The sequence below is a fragment of the Salmo trutta genome, chromosome 14 (genome assembly GCF_901001165.1).
Source record: "Salmo trutta chromosome 14, fSalTru1.1, whole genome shotgun sequence".
NCBI classification, from domain to species: Eukaryota; Metazoa; Chordata; class Actinopteri; order Salmoniformes; family Salmonidae; genus Salmo; species Salmo trutta.
Window position 1 is genome coordinate 62,797,354 of NC_042970.1, and position 20,115 is coordinate 62,817,468.

Consider the following 20,115-nt stretch of genomic DNA (forward strand, 5'->3'; position numbering starts at 1 on the left):
AATAAGAAAAAAAATCATGCCTTCCCATTTGCTTAATATAAAGAATTTGAAATGATTTATACTTTTACTTTTGATACTTAAGTATATTTTAGCAATTCAATTACTTTTGATACTTAATTATATGGAAAAGCAAATACTTTTATTCAAGTAATATTTTACTGGGTGACTTTCACTTTTACTTGAGTCATTTTCTATTAAGGTGAAGTTGAAGTCGGAAGTTCACATACACCTTAGCCAAATACATTTAAACTCAGTTTCACAATTCCTGACATTTAATCCTAGTAAAGATTCCCTGTTTTAGGTCAGTTAGGATCACCACTTTATTTTAAGAATGTGAAATGTCAGAATAATAGTAGAGATAATGATTTATTTCAGCTTTTATTTCTTTCATCACATTCCCAGTGGGTCAGAAGTTTACATACACTCAATTAGTATTTGGTAGCATTGCCTTTAAATTGTTTAACTTGGGTCAAATGTTCCAGGTAGCCTTCCACAAGCTTCCCACAATAAGTCAGGTTTGTAGATGTCCTTGCTCGCACACACTTTTTCAGTTCAAAGTTTCAGTTCACACACAGTCCACAAACTTTCTATAGGATTGAGGTCAGGGCTTTGTGATGGTCACTCCAATACCTTGACTTTGTTGTCCTAAAGCCATTTTGCCACAACTTTGGAAGTATGCTTGGGGTCATTGTCCATTTGGAAGACCCATTGGCAACCAAGCTTTAACTTCCTTACTGATGTCTTGAGATGTTGCTTCAATATATCCACAATTTTCCTTCCTCATGATTTTGTGAAGTGCACCAGTCCCTCTTACAGCAAAGCACCCCCACAACATGATGCTGCCACCCCCGTGCTTCATGGTTGGGATGGTGTTCTTTGGCTTGCAAGCGTTTCCCTTTTTTCTCCAAACATAACGATGGTCATTATGGCCTAACAGTTCTATTTTTGTTTCGTCAGACCAGAGGACATTTCTCCAAAAAGTACAATCTTTGTCCCCATGTACAGTTGCAAACCGTAAGTCTGGCTTGTTTATGGCGGTTTTGGAGCAGTGGCTTCCTTCTTGCTGAGAGGCCTTTCAGGTTATGTCAATATAGGATTCGTTTTACTGTGGATATAGATACTTTTGCACCGGTGTCCTCCAGCATCTTCAATGTCTTTGCTGTTGTTCTGGAATTGATTTGCACTTTTCGCACCAAAGTATGTTCAGAATCCGTCACCTTCCTGAGCGGTATGATGGCTGCATGGTCCCATGATGTTTATACTTGCGTACTATTGTTTGTACAGATGAACATGGTACCTTCTGGCATTTGGAAATTGCTCCCAAAGATGAACCAGGTCTAGAATTTTCTTTGAGGTCTTGGCTGATTTCCCCATGATGTCAAGCAAAGAGGCACTGAGTTTGAAGGTACACCTCCAATTGACTCAAATGATGTAAATTAGCCTATCAGCAGCTTCTTGAGCCATGACATTTTCTGGAATTTTCCAAAGCTGTTTAAAGGCACAGTCAACTTAGTGTATGTAAACTTCTGACCCACTGAAATTGTGATACAGTGAATTATAAGTGAAATAATCTGTCTGTAAACAATTGTTGGAAAAATTACTTGTGTCATGCACAAAGTGGATGTCCTAACCGACTTGCCAAAGCTATAGTTTGTTAACAAATGTGTGGAGTGGTTAAAAAATGAGTTAATGACTCCAACCTAAGTATATGTTCCGACTTCAACTTGTATAGACTTGGAATCACTGGCCACTTTAATAATGGAACACTAGTCACTATAATGTTTAAATAATGCCTACAGTATATACTGCTTTACTCATCTCATATATATATATATATATATATATATATATACATACACACACATACATACATATATATACATACTGTATTCTACTCTACTGTATTTTAGTCAATGCCACTCCATTGCTCAATCTAATATTTTTGTATTTCTTAATTCCATTATTTTACTTTTAGATGTGTGTATTGTTGTGAATTGTTAAGATGTTACTGCGCTGTTGGAGCTAGGAACACAAGCATTTCGCTACACCCGCAATAACAATGCTAAATACGTGTATGTGACCAATAAAATTATTTGATTTGTGTGCCTTTCCAAATCATGCATTTACCCAAGATGGACCAATCAAGTTGTAGAAAAATCACAGATGATCAATGGAAACAGGATGCACCTGAGCTCAATTACGAGTCTCATAGCAAAAGGGTCTGAATACTTGTAAATAATGTTTATTATTTTTAAAATTTAATTCATAGTCCAGCAGCCCAAGACAATCCTAGTTATATTAGCAACCCATGCTAGCTGTTGCATCGTTAGATCTCCCCTCTTTCTAAATGCTCATCTCGGTCACATAATACCACTGACATACGGTGCGCTTTTTACAACGGCTCCCGCCAATTGCATATTGGAACATTTGAGTGTAGCCTATACTGCATTGTGCGCATTTATGCGCTTACCATGGGCCGGCGCAGCCAAAAGCATATTTGGCAGTGGGGAGATACGATCATAAAATAAGGAACTGATTCTGTGGTGCAAAGCCAGAAAGCCTGTAGGTGCTTGGCGCTTTACAGTGGGAAATCAAACTTATCATGGCATATTATTGGGGGGGTTGAAATTGACACGTTGCGCCGCAAATCACACACCTGCCCGAAGGGTCCCTGTGTAAGCTGGTCTTCAGTACCCTGTAACAAATCAACACAAATTTAACAGGATGTTAAGATAAAATACCATCAACATACACACACAGGTCTCTCAAGACCAGGATCGGGAAATGTAGAGTAACACCATGTCATCTCCTCAAGGACAGTTTCTAGACTGTGTATCTGTTTCAAAACAGTGATCTAGCATTGGGGTGTGCACGACTTACACCATCACAACATACGACCCAGTCAGACAGATTGTTAAGGTGTAAAGTAAAACCAGACGGAGTAAAAAAAAACAAGAGCTAATAGCAGCGGCCATTTTGTGTCACAGTCTCCCCCAATACCTCTCTCAAAACTGCTGCAGTCCAAGGATCAGGTTTCTCTAGAAAACATACTCCATCTAAATGGGATACATTTGATTTGATAAAGACAAGGTTCAATTAAAATGATTGTGGTTCTTCACAGCAGTGTAACGCATAGTGTAATGTGTCTGGAAACATTCTAGTAAACCTTAGGACCATGGTGAAGGCTGGGGCGGCAGGTAGCCTAGTGGTTAAGAGCGTTGGGGCCAGTAACCAAAAGGTTACTAGATCGAATCCCCGAGCTGACAAGGTAAAAATCAGTCGTTCTGCCCCTGAACAAGGCAGTTAACCCACTGTTCCTAGGCCATCAGTGTAAATAAGAATTTCTTCTTAACTGACTTGACTAATTAAATAAAGATGAAATAAAAATAATAAAAGGCTGTACGGGGGAAATCCTTAAAACAGTAAGTCAATCACATCGCTAAATCAATCTGATTTACTCCAGGATGTTTGAGGATGCTATAGAAAAACGTATCATAGCTCATTGTAGTTTCCAGTTCATAATTATTCATATTACAATTGATTAATTCATCCTATATCGAAAGAAATAAAAAAAAGAAATAAAACCAGAAGCAAGAAGGACAATATGGAATGTATTTTCAGTAAATAAAATAAAGCTCCTACTGTCACACCAAGTCTGCTTTATTTCAGCCACAGATATCGTGTCAAATAAAGCACCATTATATATATATATAAAGATATATATATATCTATATATATCGTTTTCATATACACCGCCAGGCAACAACTAGAGAAGATTCTTTACAGAATCAAGTTTCTTGTGGTTCTTTTTTAATGTACAGGTAAACTTAGTTTGGATATTAACCACAGAAAAAAGCAAGGCAACTTTTGCCTCTTTCATAAAGTACAAAACTGGCACAGAGGACACCATTTTATACAGAGTAAAAATGCAATAAAATTAAATTGCATACAGAAGAGACTAAAATTTCTGTAAACCTTTCCCCATTACAGCAACCTCAAACAAATAAATCACTTCAAAAAGAACTCTGAAATCAGTAAAAAAAAAAAAAAAAAAACACGTTATTTTTGCCCTTAGAAAAAATGTGCTATAGTTTATTATAACTTGATCTTTTTCGTCCAATGGATCGGCGGCTGTGCATGTTTATAGTCATTTGGGAGCATGCCGTCTAGCGCCTTCTTCTGTCATTGAAGCCGGAGAAGAGAGATCACGTGACATACCGGAGCACAAGAGCCAATCGATAGAAGCACATCAGCAGAGGCCAACGCAACACACAGAGAAAAGGGAAACGACAAACGAAAGGATGAAAACAGGGAAAGAAAAGTGTTAAACGAAAGAGCATAATTCATTTAGATAAAAGAAATAACAGACAAAAAAAAGATATTAAAAGGGCTCATGGTGCTGACAATAATAATGGTGATGTCACGAGGAGGCGGAGCAGGGCCCTTTCCCAGATAGTTTTGTAACCACGGCGATAGTGGCCTCCACTGTCCTGTAGAGCATTTCCAGTGTGTCCGGAGGCGGGGCCGAGTTTGTCAGAGCCTGCGAGGGGGCGTGGCTACTGCACCCTGGGACCTCCGGCCCCTCTCCTGCCAGCCCCAGGGCAGATGGGAAGGCCAGGTCCTCCGAGGCCAGGGCGGCCGAGCCTCCGCAAGTCTTAGAGCCCGTCTCCCTCTCCTCCTTTGTCTCATCCATTGCCGCCGTTGCTTCCCTCCTCTCTTCCTCCTCCGCTCCTGCCATGGCTGCCTGCTGAGTCTGAGACGACTGCAGCTCCTCCCCTCCCTGTCCGCTGCCGCCGTACGACAACTCTCCCGTCTCCGGGAGGGAGGAAGAGGATGATGATGATGAGGACGACGAGGAAGAGGAAGCCTCCATCTTCTCCTCCTTGGGGGAGGTGTCCCCTGGAGGTTGGCTGCAACTGGTGACAGCGGTAGGATCCGGTGAGGGCGGGTCGTGCTCGGTTCCCGGGTCGATGAGGGACGAGGAGTCCCGCGTCTCTGTGTCCGAGGTGCTGGTGGGAGTCAGTGCCTCCTGGTGCTCCGGCTTCAGCTCGACACATGGGGGGAGGGAGGAGGCGGCGGCGCAGGTGGGTCCGGAAACGGTCACACCCCCGGTGCTGGTGCCCGCGCTGGTGCCCTCCCCGGGGCCGTCGTCGCTACTCATCCGCCGGCGCTTCACTGGGGTGGCGCCCTCTTCCTCCGCTGAGAGAGAAGAAACTCAGGTGATTAACCTTCACATTGTGTACAGGTACTGCCATCATTAGCATTTTCAACTTCAATTCATCATTTCCCAACGAGTTTAAATGATAGAGTCCAACCCTGTTATGTGACAATAGGCTGAAAGGGACACCACACTTGACTACCATCAAAGCGTTTAAATGTTTCATGTTTGTGACAGTATACTGTATGCATGAGTGTGTGTCGTACCTTTGGCCTTGCGGTCCTTGGCCTCCTGTTCGAGCACGCTGCGTTGCTGCACACAGGCGCTACACTTGGACAGCAACTCCTGCAGGGCCGGACCCAGAGCCGGGTCCAGCGCCTGGGGTGTGTGTATGGACAACATCAACGCCAACGCTCGCAGGTCCTAAAGAGTGGGAGGGAGAGAGACAAAAGAACAGAATGTGAATAAGGCGCGAATAGTGTATCATCAGAACGTGAATAAGGCGCGAATAGTGCATCATCAGAATGTGAATAAGGCGTGAATAGTGCATCATCAGAATGTGAATAAGGCGTGAATAGTGCATCATCAGAATGTGAATAAGGCGTGAATAGTGCATCATCAGAATGTGAATAAGGCGCGAATAGTGTATCATCAGAATGTGAATAAGGCGCAAATAGTGTATCATCAGAATGTGAATAAGGCGCGAATAGTGTATCATCAGAATGTGAATAAGGCGTGAATAGTGCATCATCAGAATGTGAATAAGGCGCGAATAGTGCATCATCAGAATGTGAATAAGGCGCGAATAGTGTATCATCAGAATGTGAATAAGGCACAAATAGTGTATCATCAGAACGTGAATAAGGCGCAAATAGTGCATCATCAGAATGTGAATAAGGCGCGAATAGTGTATCATCAGAATGTGAATAAGGCGCGAATAGTGCATCATCAGAATGTGAATAAGGCGCGAATAGTGTATCATCAGAATGTGAATAAGGCGTGAATAGTGTATCATCAGAATGTGAATAAGGCGTGAATAGTGTATCATCAGAATGTGAATAAGGCGTGAATAGTGTATCATCAGAATGTGAATAAGGCGTGAATAGTGTATCATCAGAATGTGAATAAGGCGCGAATAGTGTATCATCAGAATGTGAATAAGGCGCGAATAGTGCATCATCAGAATGTGAATAAGGCGTGAATAGTGTATCATCAGAATGTGAATAAGGCGTGAATAGTGTATCATCAGAATGTGAATAAGGCGCGAATAGTGTATCATCAGAATGTGAATAAGGCGTGAATAGTGCATCATCAGAATGTGAATAAGGCGTGAATAGTGTATGAATAAGGGGTACAGACAGCGTTGAGGAGGCCGCTGGTCTTGCTCAGCTCCAGGCGGTGCGAGGCCAGCTCGGGCTGTAGGCTGTGGTACTCGTTCAGCAGGTTGGTCACCAGCAGACTGATCAGGTTGGCGCAGCTGGGGCCTGACAGCACCTGGCTCTGGACCTGAGAGATGACACACACACACTTACGGCCATGCACTCGCAAGTTACATCAACTTGGTATTTAAAGTAGCAAGGGGTTAGCCTGAGTCCCAGATCAGATTATGCAGTCTTGCCAACATCATTGGGGTCATTTGAAGCTGACAAGACGGCAAAACAGATCTGGGACTCAGGCTACGCATGAAACCTTGGTAAAGGGTGCACTTCGTCATTGGATGCATAAATGAAATTACAGGCTATAAACAGGCTAAAGCAGAGGCTGTCAGCGTTGAAATAAACAGATGGTAGCGATGGCTCCAAGATGGCTACCTTGTGCAGGAAGCAGGTGAGGAAGGAGTAGGCCATGTTGTTGTTGAGGAAGGTCCTCTCATCCATCAGGATGCACTTGATGTACTCGCCGAAGGCCGGGTCCTCGCACAGCAGCTTCACACACGTCTTAGCCAGGGCTGACTACAGAACAGCACAGGAGATGTCAGTGACAGTGTACACTTAGTGTGTTTGTAGATTTAGATGCGCGTTAAGTGTGTTTGAGATGCGTTAAGTGTGTTTCAGATGTGTGTTAAGTGTGTTTGTAGATTGATGAGTGTTAAGTGTGTTAGTAGATTTTGATGTGTGTTAAGTGTGTTTGCAAGTGAGAGAGAAATAGTGTGAGTGACTATTTGAGTGAGTGTTTGTGTTAAAGTGTGTGTTAACTTCTTTGGGATAGGGGGCAGTATTTTCACGGCCGGATAAAAAAAACGTACCCGATTTAATCTGGTTACTACTCCTGCCCAGAAACTAGAATATGCATATAATTAGTAGATTTGGATAGAAAACACTCTAAAGTTTCTAAAACTGTTTGAATGGTGTCTGTGAGTATAACAGAACTCATATGGCAGGCCAAAACCTGAGAAGATTCCATGCAGGAAGTGCCCTGTCTGAAAATTTGTTGTCCTTCTGTTGCATCTCTATCAAAAATACAGCATCTGTGCTGTAACGTGACACTTTCTAAGGCTTCCATTGGCTCTCTAAAGGCGCCAGAAAGTGGAATGGGGTGTCTGCTGTCTCTGGGCAAAGTACAGCAGCAGAGTTTGTAAGTGGTCAGCCTGGGGACAGTGAGAATGGAGATGCGCGGTCACAAGAACTCGCCATGTTTTTCTTTCAGTCTTTGAATGAATAAAACGTTGCCCGGTCTGAATATTATCGCTATTTTACGAGAAAAATAGCATAAAAATGTATTTTAAACAGCGTTTGACATGCTTCGAAGTACGGTAATGGAATATTTTGAATTTGTTTGTCACGAAATACCCCTGAGTTTAGGTGACCCCGAAGTTGGCGGATGTCAAAATAGCTAGCCGTGATGGCCGAGCTATGTACTCAGAATATTGCAAAATGTGCTTTTGCCGAAAAGCTATTTTATAATTCTTAAAATAATTGTTATGTATTTTGTCAACGTTTATCATGAGCAATTTAGTAAATTCACCGGATACCCGGTGGGTATGCTAGTTCTGAACATCACATGCTAATGTAAAAAGCTGTTTTTTGATATAAATATGAACTTGATTGAACAAAACATGTATTGTATAACAATGTCCTAGGAGTGTCATCTAATCAAGATCAAAGGTTAGTGCTGCATTTAGCTGTGTTTTGGGTTTATGTGACATATATGCTTGCTTGGAAAATGTCTGTGATTATTTGTGGCTATGTACTCTCCTAACATAATCTAATGTTTTGCTTTCGCTGTAAAGCCTTTTTGAAATCGGACAATGTGGTTAGATTAACGAGAGTCTTATCTTTAAAATGGTGTAAAATAGTTGATTGTTTGAGAAAATTGAATTGTGGTATTTTAGTTGGTTTTGTATTTCGCGCCGTGTGATGCCATTGGCTGTGTGGGAGATAAGCAGCTGTGCTAAAGGAGAAAGAACATAAACACATTGGCTATAGGAGGAGAAGATGACATCTGGTTCTAATAGAGAAACAGGCCACGGTGGGAGGCATAGCGACCTGACAACTGTACTTGAGTTATGCAGAAAGGGCCCCAAATACATTCAAGATAGTCAGACAAAGGGGCACAGAGAAAAGGATGGTGGCAAGAGGACCACACATGAGCATGCAGTGCATGCATCATTTTTGTACCACATGAGGAGGCCCTGCTAGCATTAGAACCTATAAAGCTGTCAGATGTGGGCGTTAACAAGCAACAACTGATATGGAGAGATAATGGTAAAGAACGGTCAAGAGAAGCCATTTTCATATAGAGGGAGGGGACTCTATACGTTATGCAAAGACAGAATCCTATAAAGATAGGACTCTGTTATATGAGAATGTAGTCTTTTCCATGGAGGGGCTCGGTTACGTATGTAATAGGGTCCTTCCATGGAAGGGCTCGGCTTTGCTACTCTGTATTAAAGTCTATATTGAATTCACAAGTTCTTGTAAGAGTATTATGTTCTTAAGACAATTTTCCACGACAGCTGTTGGCTAGGGGTTCTGCAGGCGAAACGGGGTTCCGCTAGCGGAACGTCTGTCCTCAACAGGTTAAAGTGTGTGTTAAAGTGTGTGCGCGCAAGTCTGTGTAAGTATGTGTTATTTACCTGAGACTGGCAAAGCTCCGTCCACAGCTTGGGGAAGAGGGCCAAGTGCAGAGGCAAGCCCTCGTACGCTATCAGGACACCTGGAGTCAGAGAGATATGGCCATATTGGAGACCCCAGATACACACATACACAACCATAGAGCCTCTTAGGTCATTAGATAGAGAAACATTAGAAATGCATCCACACACACAAACCCCCACTTACTCAGTTTGACAAGGGTCTCTGTGAACTTCTCGCAGTTGATGGCGACTCGACACAGCAGGTGGATGAACTGGTGGTAAGACAGAAAGTAGTCTTGGAGCATCCGGTCATACACCTCATCTTTACCCTGAGAGGGAGAGAGGAGCGAGAGCGAGACAGTAGACCTGTCTGATTAGGGGGCTAACCGTGGCCATAGTTCTCTCATTGTATAAGTGTCTGATCAAATTCTAATGTAAGTATAATCTGTGTAAATTCATTGTAGGAGCGAAGAGAGAGGAGCGAAGAGAGAGGAGCGAAGAGAGAGGAGCGAAGAGAGAGGAGCGAAGAGAAGAGGAGCGAAGAGAAGAGGAGCGAGAGAGGAGGAGCGAGAGAGGAGGAGCGAGAGAGGAGGAGCGAGAGAGAAGGAGAGAGGAGGAGCGAGAGAGGAGGAGCGAGAGAGGAGGAGCGAGAGAGGAAGGAGAGAGGAGGAGCGAGGAGGAGCGAGAGAGGAGGAGCGAGAGAGGAGGAGCGAGAGAGGAGGAGCGAGAGAGGAGGAGCGAGAGAGGAAGGAGAGAGGAGGAAGCAGAGAGGAGGAAGCAGAGAGGAAGGAAGCAGAGAGGAAGGAAGCAGAGAGGAAGGAAGGAGAGAGGTAGGAGAGAGAGACATGGAAGTTGATGATCCTTCTCAACGACAGCAAGAAGACCACACTAGCGCAAACATACACACGGTATGAACAGACCTTGAACTGCGAAGAAACATCAGCTGCGGCACTACCGGGCACCGTTTCCACTTATCCAACCATTCTTTTAACCAGGTAGGACAGATTTCATTTAAGAGAAGACACCAGGTAAGCTATCGAGAACAATCTCCCCAAAAACAAAGATCCTCTTCGGCATTAAGACCACTGGTCTGTTAACTACCATCAATACTTAAGATGAGCTTTGTGCCAAAGACTGTCTTCATGTTAAAACCTGTTTGGGATAGGGGGCAGTATTGAGAATTTTGGAAAAAATATGTGCCCTTTTTTAACTGCCTCCTACACCAACTCAGAAGCTAGAATATGCATATTATTGTTCAGGTTTGGATAGAAAACACTCTGAATTTTCTAAAACTGTTTGAATGGTGTCTGTGAGTATAACAGAACTCCTATGGCAGGCAAAAACCTGACAAGGTTTCAAGCAGGAATTACCCTGTCTGACAAGGAGTCGTGCGTCTTGCATCTTTTTATTGAAAAGTAAGGATCTTAGCTGTAACGTGACAATTCCCAGGGCTCCAATAGGCTCTCAGAACCCGCGAAAAACCTGAAGGTTTACAAGGGAGCCTCAGGCTGAAACACATTATCACCTTTTGTAAGTGGCTGCTCAGAGGACCTTTGAATGAGGCGCATGCACGATTCGCTCCTGAGGAGAAATTTTATTCGGCTGTTTAGGCTCAATGCATATTCCCGGTCGGAATATTATCACTTATCTACGAGATAAATGGCATAAAAATTGGTTTTAAACAGCGGTTGACATGCTTCGAAGTACGGTAATGGAATATTTAGACATTTTTGTCAAGCCAATGCGCCATGCGCGACACCGTGATGAAGCATTCTGATAGTGTCTAGAACTCACGAACAAAACGTCGCTGTTTGGATATAACGATGGATTATTTGGGACCAAACCAACATTTGTTATTGAAGTAGAAGTCCTGGCAGTGTATTCTGACGAAGAACAAGCAAGGTAAGAACATTTTTCTTATAGGAAATGTGATTTTGGTGGAGGCTGACCTGGGTGGGTATCTAAATAGCTAGCCCTGTGATGCCGGGCTATGTACTTAGATTATTGCAAAATGTGCTTCATCCGAAAAGCTATTTTAAAATCGGACATATCGAGTGCATAGAGGAGTAATGTATCTATAATTCTTAAAATAATTGTTATGCTTTTTGTGAACGTTTATCGTGAGTAATTTAGCAAACTGTTAGTAAATTCCCCGGAAGTTTGCGGGGGTTATGCTTTTTCTGAACGTCACATGCTAATGTAAAAAGCTGTTTTTTGATATAAATATGAACTTGATTGAACAGACATGCATGTATTGTATAACACAATGTCCTAGGTGTGTCATCTGATGAAGATCATAAAAGGTTAGTGCTGCATTTAGCTGTGGTTTGGGTTTATGTGACATGATATGCTAGCTTGAAAAATGGGTGTCTGATTATTTCTGGCTGGGCACTCTGCTGACATAATCTAATGTTTTGCTTTCGTTGTAAAGCCTTTTTGAAATCGGACAGTGGGGTTAGATTAACGAGATTCTTGTCTTTAAATAGCTGTAAAATAGTCATATGTTTGAGAAATTGAAGTAATAGTATTTCTAACGATTCAAAAATCGCGCCACTGGATTTCAGTGGCTGTTACGTAGGTGGGACGAGTTCGTCCCACATGCGCCAGAGAGGTTAAGAAACGGACGAATCGGCCAAGAGACACAAAGCAGTGGTACTATTCAGAGAGACACACCTTGCTGGTCTCCACCATGGAAGGCAGGAGGCACATGTTGAGTTCAGGACGAGGGGGTCTGATGATGTTCTTGCCTCCCATCAGCTTGATGTTCTCTCTGCAGGGCAGGTAAGGCCCAAAGGACACTGTGTACAAAGAGAGAGTCACATTCAGACAAATCACAGAGGGACAAATCCTACCTGGTCTCACGCAAATCTACAGCAACATTTAAGTCAACGGGAGATTTGGACCGGAAAAAAAAAAAAACATGTTTATTTTCTTTCTCGATATCTGCAGGACAGTCAAAGACTCCCCGGTACTCTGGCCTGCACTAGGAGAACCAGAGGCTACAGACAGAGCCAGAGTTCTTAGGACAGCACGCTGCTACATATAATACGTGAACTGTGTAGTCTTCATCATTATTATTTTCATGATTGCTTGTGTTGGTCCTCGTTAACTTGCGTCAGTACATTAGTTGTTAGCGTAGCAGTTGGAGGGGGACTCACTGGGGATGTTGCTGTGGTGGTAGGTGCAGTGGTTGTGCTGCAGGAAGGGCACCAGCGTGTGCAGGAAGTCATGGGGACTCAACAGGACCAGCTCCTTCAGAACATCTGGACGGGGGGGGGGGGGGGGGGGGGGGGGGGAGGACAGAAAGACACAGGAACTACTTGTGACATCACGTCGAGGGATTTGAATTGTTCCAAAGGTCTATTGTATATATGATGTGGAATAGTTTAGAGGGGAAATGTGGTCAAATATTATCCAAATGGTGTGTGTGTGTGTTCTCACCCAGGCAGGCGTTGCGTAGCTCCGGGGGGCTGTAGGAGTTGAGGAGGGTGAGCAGCTTGTGGGCAAAGTCAATCCTCTCCTGCCACTGGATAAGAGCCTGCTTCACGTCTATAGGAGAACAGAGGTTATACAGAGACTTTACACCAGGGCCCTTAAATAAAAAAAGGCAAGTCATTGAGCTCTAGTTAACAAAAAGGCTGTGACAGAACAACACAGGGCTTATTCACAAGGGGGTGAATCCTAACTTTCACTTCAGTCAAATGTTCTCTTAGTCATTAGCATTGATGTCAATGGGAGACAGAACATTTGACTTGAAAATTAGGTTTTGCTACAAGGTAGGTGGTCAGTATAGAATAAATATCTTCAAAGTAATGACTCGGGATGTTGGTTGTGACATGAAAGCTTAGTTTTAGTAATAACACTCACATTTTACCACTTTAGATTCTACAAAACAATAAAAAAAAGTTGCTAGCGAAAGCCAGGATACTTGTCACATAACTGGCGTGTTCTTTTTTTAAAAAGGCATTCTGGTACTTGCAGTCAATAGCGTAATCCAATACTAACTTATACAACATAAATATGTACATAGTTCTCTCAATCTCCATCACATGAATTCTAATAATATTTTACTCTTACATATAAAACTAAAATATCTTTAGATACAGCTCAATGAATAAACTGTAAACATGAACTCTGTAACCCATTAAAGTTACAACATCCAGAGAGGGGGTAGCTTTTACTGACCTTTGCGCTGCAGATAGGGCCGCGTGGCCTTGAGTACCGACAGGAAGATGGACAGCAGCTCCACCAGGTCCCCCGTCACATGACACGCTGTGGCCTCGTGGTACATCATGTGCAGGGTGTTGAACGACTGGAGAGAGAGAGAGGAGAGAGAGAGACCGACGAGAGGAGAGGAGAGGAGAGGAGAGGAGAGAAGAGAGAGAGAGAGAGAGAGAGACACACACACACACACACACCGAGAGACAGGTCAAATGACAGGCAACAGTTTATGTTTGAAATTAAACCTACATTGACACTTAACGTTCCTACACTTTACAGTAAAATATCGTTTTACTGGATACAGTTCACAATGAAGAAACTGTATCAAACTACTAACATTATTTGCAGGATGCAGAGAGAGGGAGGGAGGGGCATGTCAAAGGACAGGACATGATTTATGTAACAGCTGATGTCATGATGAACCTCTATAAACACCCTTGAGTTTGAGAAACTATATTGGATATAAACTACATTAAAAACGCTCATATTATTAACATTCTGAACCCGTTAACTCCAACCAAGTCTTGATTTCCGCTTTCACTCGGCTGAGCGATGAACGAGACTTGGAAATGTGACCAGTCTACCCCCAACCCCACTTTCCTAAAACAAACTCAGAATTCTAATAAACAAGCCAGGGAAATGATGCAATGTATAAATGGTTCAAAATAAGCCTGATGACCATAACTAGTGTCTCGTCGTACCTCTGTCATGAGGATGAGTCCTCTGTTGAAGACCACCAGTAGTCTGTCCTCGTCGTTCTCCAGTAACACACGGAAGGCACTGGGAACGAAGACACAAAACACCACATACATTATATCATAGACATATACTGGATTTCACACAGCTTTCATTTCAAAAGAAAGACCGTGCCCATGTGGTTCTCTAAAAAGGCATCAGACATCTCTCTGGTTAAGTTGCCGGGTGTTCATATTTTAAAGCTCTGCAGATGCTTCGTATCTGGGCCGTGTTCATTAGGGCATGCAACGGAAAATGTTTTAAAACGTTTTGCAACAAATGATTGTGTCCTATTGGACAATTCCAGGTAGTCCCGGTTTCAGTCCTTTTTCTTCCATGTGGTGCCTTATGAACATGACCCTGGTGGCAAGTGTGAGTGAGCACGTTCCCCCCTCCCTTGCCCCCTGTGCGCGATCTCTCCTCTCTCTCTCTCTCTGTGTGTGTGATCTCTCTCTGTGTGTGTGTGTGTGTGCTCTCCTCTCTCTGTGTGTGTGTGTGTGATGATCTCCTCTCTCTCTCTGTGTGTGTGTGTGTGTGTGTGTGTGTGTGTGTGTGTGAGAGAGAGAGAGAGAGAGATCTCCTCTCTGTGTGTGTGTGTGTGTGTGTGAGAGAGATCTCCTCTCTGTGTGTGTGTGTGAGAGATATCTCCTCTCTGTGTGTGTGTGTGTGTGTGTGAGAGAGAGAGATCTCCTCTCTGTGTGTGTGTGAGAGAGAGATCTCCTCTCTCTGTGTGTGTGTTCTCCTCTCTATTTGTGTGTGTGTGTGAGATCTCCTCTCTGTGTGTTACCTGATGAGTGTGGTCCAGCAGGAGCGTCCGTCCAGGCAACGGAGGTAGCAGCTGATGGTGGTCTTCTTAAACTGCTTGACGTCCTCCAGCTCCTCCTCCCTCATGTCTGACCGCTGGGCCACAAACAGCTGCATCAGGTTGAACAGCTCCTCCACTGCCTGCAGGGGGACAAACACACCAGACACACCAGACAGTGGTCAGAGATTCAACAGAGACAAACGCAAATCAACCTCATACAGGAGTCAGAGAGCCCATCTAGAAACATCAGAGGCCTAGCCCCCACTACTACCCATCTGATCTCTTCCGGAAGTGCCTAGGGGATGTTTCTGGACAGGGCACATGACTGAGGGGGTCATGGACATAGGCAGTATAACAGAGGGGTAAGACAGTCGCCTGAGGCAGTAAGAGAGAAAAGATAGATTGACAGTCACACGGATAGACAACACACACCAGCACCCAGTCAAATAAGGGAATCTTCCCATTATACACAAAGGGACAGAGAGTCAGTCAGTCGGACCACCCACCCCTGGGTACTGGCTGGCGTGCGGCGTCAGGTTCTTGAAGGCCCACTGGATGTTCTGGTGCGAGGCCAGCTGGCGGGTGAAGGCGGGCGACTGCTCGCAGCACATCCTCAGGATGCCGTAGTACGCTGGCAGCATTCCCCGGTTGAACAGCACCACCTGTTGGGAAAGCAGGCTTTCAGACTCGCCTCTAGCGACTGTTGTGTTCCTGCTAGTAACATTTGTACATTTACAACTTGTTCCTGGACAAACAGCTAAGAAAAAGATGCGTTTCAGAGACCGCCGCTCTACGCTAGTCGAAGACGCTTCTTTGCACTGAAGGTTAAAACTACTGAACTGTTGGACGTAGGTGCAGGGAGTTGGGTAAACATTAAGTTGGAATGGACAGTAGTCTGTGGCAGTAGCGTGGAAGCATTAGTCCTCAAAGTCGTTGTGGAAAACATGCACCACACAACTCATCACCTACTGGAGGTAGAATTATGCAACTTCGTAAACATGCTTCAGATCGGTATCGCCTTTGCCCATTTTAGTGTCATGCTTCCCAACGGTTGACCAAGTGGTACTGTTTCTATTGCTAGGACCTCGTTGCCTCTGCTCGCAGCTAGATTTAAATTAATTTGTAAAAATAATTAGGCTGTCTTTGCAGCTATATTTATTATTTCCACCTCCTGGTCGTCGTGGTCGGCCAGGATGTAGTTGAAGGCGATGTTCTTAGTGACCACGGGGTTCTGGACGACCAGCCGGACGTTCTCGGGACACTCCATACACACGTTGTGCCAGAAGGAGAGCAGGGCCTGCTTGTTGTGGTTCGTGGCGATGGCTGGTTCAGACAGCTTGGGCTGAGAGGGGGGGGGGGGGGAACATGGAGAAAGAGCAGACAAGTGCTCTTTCAATTATTTCATTACTATCACTAATGTTATTCTTCAATAAGGTGTGTGTAGGTGAACACACCACAGAGGAAGAGAAAAAGGAACCAAACAAATCTAAAAGTAGTTAATATGCTTCATTTTTATTTTAAGTGTACGCCTTGAGATGTACTAAATACCTGTATTTATTCTAGTGTAGTGTGGTGAACGCACAAACAGACTTCTAATGACTATGAATAATATGCAAATATAATACTAGTCTAATTTATCCCACTTAACTCTTCCCGAAGCAAACAAAGCCCTTTCACCCTCCCCCTCCCCTCACCTGGAAGAGGTTCCACAGGTCCATGAAGTAACCGGAGAACATGAGCTTCTCCGTCTTGGAGATGAGGCAGTAGGTCATGAAGCTGAAGTACTGCACCAGCTTGGTGGTCCCATGTACCGCCGCGTCCACGTACAGCTTGGCCCGGCCCAGCAGGCCCAGAAGCAGGTTGTACACCTGGTATAGGAGCCAAGGGAAAGACTGGAGATATTATTCTCTATTTTTCATACAAAATAAACATAACTTCAAAACGGTTCCTCTGAAACACGGACACTTCAATCTAATCGTTGTACATGCATAATACAATTTCTTCAAAAGACACAGTAAGTCTCCTTTATGGGTTGCAAATTAAATCCACTAATCCCAGTTTCAACAAAATATCTGTACTTGAAGTCTTCGAAATAGAAGATATCATCCAAAGTCTGAGCAGGTGATCAGAAAATACCAGGATATGGATATTATTGCCGAGACCTGATTGGTCGAAACGTCACTAATGATGGACACCTTTTGACCTGACCCCATTTTAACTGTATAATTAGCTCATTAGTGGTAGTAATCTTGTTGTGGGTTAGGTTGTTGGAGCTTGTGTGTTATTGTAGCGACAAGGGGAAGTACAAAGTGTCGGTTTCATGTCACACACTGTTAGTGCTGTATATGAACACTGAGGAAGTAGGTAAGAGAGCAACAGTCGGGTTGATGTTAAGCCAAGTTAGTTTGTGAGGAACAAGGGCAAGGAGAGGTGGAACTCAACATCAATGTGAGGACAAGAGTTGAAGAGGGAGGAAACATCTGTGGGGGACCAGAGGGGCCCCAGCGACACTAACTACAGCTCTCTCTCTCACACACAGACACACACTCGGCCAGGAAAGTTCTGGACACCAACAAAAGAGGCACAGACCTAGTTTCCGTCCAGCAACAGAGACTAATTGTTTATCTTAGATTTACAAGACGGGGAAATCCGCCTAGTCGGGGTATAAATATATATGCTTGTGTAACTTGCACGCAGGGACGGTCCGTGCCTTTCTGCCGCCCTTGGCGAGATAACAAAAAAACGTCAGCTCATGCTTGTATTTTACAGTTTTTTTTTACCAGGTAAGTTGACTGAGAACACATTCTCATGTACAGCAACGACCTGGGGAATAGTTGCAGGGGAGAGGAGGGGGATGAATTGTAAGCTGGGGATGATTAGGTGGCCATGATGGTATGAGGGCCAGCTTGGGAATTTAGCCAGGACACCGGGGTTAACACCCCTACTCTTACGATAAGTGCCATGGGATCTTTAGTGACCACAGGGAGTCAGAACACCCGTTTAATGTCCCATCCAAAAGATAGTACCCTACACAGGGCAGTGTCATGGGGTATTGGGATATTTTTTTAGACCTGAGGAAAAAGTGCCTCCTACTGGCCCTCCAACACAACTTCCAGCAGCATCTGGTCTCCCATCCAGGGACTGACCAGGACCAACCCTGCTTAGCTTCAGAAGCAAGCCAGCAGTGGGATGCAGGGTGGTATGCTGCTGGCTTACTGGGGTGCAGCCTACCATGTCGGCCAGCCATGGAATTTTATGAATACCCATACACGTGGTAGGCCCATTTGGAAAACAGACCGTTGCATTGGCATTATTAGTCCCAATTCCTGTGACTAATCAATTTGGCTATTTAAGCTCTGAATATCATCTACCCAACCTCATCAGGAGTTATCGTGAGCCTATTTGAAATGTGTTTGCACAACAGGAAATGCAGAAATATTTGAATTTTTCGCTATGATCAACTGGTCCAAAAAATGTACAGATACAAACTTGAAACCACTGATCATGACAATGGGGTGAAAGTCCTGGACAACAGTTGTGATAGTAGATTCTAGACAGTCCATTTTACTCTGACCTGTCCTGTTTTTAGGATACGTTGTTTGTTAACGTGACAGAGTATTTTTTATGTAATTGGGCGCCATTTCATTTGATCAGAGAAACCTGCATGATGTAAAAAAAAGTGTCTGTCTTAATAAATTGTCAAATTTTATCTGCAGCCTGTAGACTACAGAAAAGGCTACGTGCTCATTCTACCATATGCTTTATCGGCTACATGATTTACGTTAAGATTTTCCTTTTGACCGAATGTTGGTGGAGCGCCGCATCTCTGCAATAGCCCCCTGGAGAAGCTCGCTGGAAATGGACAAGCACAATATTTTACGCCCCCCCCCCGTCTTTGACAAAGTGGGCACTGCTCATCAGAGGGCGGCGTCAGCGCTCACCTAAAAAGCCCGTATGCCACTGGCCGAGAGAAATTGTCATTGTTTTTGGGCAGAATTGTGTGAGGTTTTGTGTGTTTTTGTTGGTGCGCCTTGGCCAGTTTAGCTCAGAAAATGCCGCCCTCAATCTGCCGCCATAGGCGGACGCCCAACCCTGCCTAACGAGCAGGCCGGCCCTGTTGCACGTTACGCTACTTAGCTGAAGCATCCAGTTGGGTGAATAAATCTGCTCTGAGCTTTTCTCGGTGTCCGTCTGTACCATGAGTAGAACCGAACACTAATAGAACACAGGACTGCAGAGTGTACCCGTACCTGGTGGAGCACCACGGTGGTGTCGGGGGACAGGGGCAGGTCCCGCGTGGGGATGTGGAGGGAACGCGTGGAGCGGAACATCTGGCGGAACGAGTTGCTGGGAATCAGGGAGACCAGGAGGTAGGCTGCCGCTAGAGGGACAGAGGGACAATTCAGAGTTAGACAAGCGGTTCGCCTAAATGTCTGTCCCTTTTTTATATTTCCAGGCTAACTACACAATTGTTCTTTTGCTAGAGTGAGAAGAGAATGATGGGGGATGAGTGCAGTGGTACCTAGCTCTCTGTTGGTTCTCTGTGAGAGGTGGGGATGGAAGCGAGAGAGGGAGTAACAAATAACACACAAGATGAAAGGGCACTTTTGTAACCCGTTTAGGGCATTGTTTTATGGGGAGCTTTTGTAACCTACACTATATATATACACAAAAGTATGTGGACACGCTGCTGACAGCTGTATAAAATCGAGCATAGACAAGCATTGGCAGTAGAATGGCCTTACTGAACAGCTCAGTGACTTTAAAAATGTTGGACGGGCTTCCATGATAGAGCTGCCCCGGTCAACTGTAAGATCAGATGGATGCAGGCAAGATTGCGCAAGGCCAGGGGTCGAAGCACCACATAGCTTAACCATGGAAATGCTGAACAGGATGGAGTGGCGTTGTGTTGTAGTGAAATCTTTATTTAATGTTTGCTTTATGGACTTCTTTCAAAGACGTCGTTGCAGCGCCATCTACTTGCTGTATTTATTTCCTTGTTTTTGAGGGCAACTCCTACTCAAATGAATTTATTTCCTTTATTGTTGACGTCAACGTTTTTATTCTGATACCATTATTTTTGTACTATACTCTTGTTTTATTCTGTTGAATGAAAGGCTG

The 20,115-nt window shown here is 44.1% G+C and overlaps 1 protein-coding gene across 7 annotated transcripts in view; it reads right to left on the reverse strand.

Annotated features, from left to right (window-relative positions):
• Positions 1 to 3,591: 3,591 nt before the first annotated feature.
• LOC115208582 (ubiquitin carboxyl-terminal hydrolase 34-like) overlaps positions 3,592 to 20,115 on the reverse strand; it is a 75,166-nt gene continuing 58,642 nt past the window's right edge. For all 7 annotated transcript variants that reach the window (XM_029776753.1, XM_029776752.1, XM_029776751.1 and 4 more), the window contains exons 63-78: positions 19,245 to 19,375; positions 16,689 to 16,862; positions 16,163 to 16,336; positions 15,501 to 15,656; positions 14,977 to 15,134; positions 14,156 to 14,234; positions 13,419 to 13,545; positions 12,675 to 12,782; positions 12,392 to 12,496; positions 11,907 to 12,031; positions 9,439 to 9,562; positions 9,234 to 9,313; positions 6,970 to 7,110; positions 6,518 to 6,664; positions 5,425 to 5,581; positions 3,592 to 5,199 (exon numbers count right to left, since the gene is read on the reverse strand). In XM_029776753.1, the coding sequence (XP_029632613.1) occupies positions 4,421 to 5,199; positions 5,425 to 5,581; positions 6,518 to 6,664; positions 6,970 to 7,110; positions 9,234 to 9,313; positions 9,439 to 9,562; positions 11,907 to 12,031; positions 12,392 to 12,496; positions 12,675 to 12,782; positions 13,419 to 13,545; positions 14,156 to 14,234; positions 14,977 to 15,134; positions 15,501 to 15,656; positions 16,163 to 16,336; positions 16,689 to 16,862; positions 19,245 to 19,375 (2,765 nt within the window). In that variant the 3' untranslated portion in view covers positions 3,592 to 4,420. The remainder of the gene's footprint in view (positions 5,200 to 5,424; positions 5,582 to 6,517; positions 6,665 to 6,969; positions 7,111 to 9,233; positions 9,314 to 9,438; positions 9,563 to 11,906; positions 12,032 to 12,391; positions 12,497 to 12,674; positions 12,783 to 13,418; positions 13,546 to 14,155; positions 14,235 to 14,976; positions 15,135 to 15,500; positions 15,657 to 16,162; positions 16,337 to 16,688; positions 16,863 to 19,244; positions 19,376 to 20,115) is intronic.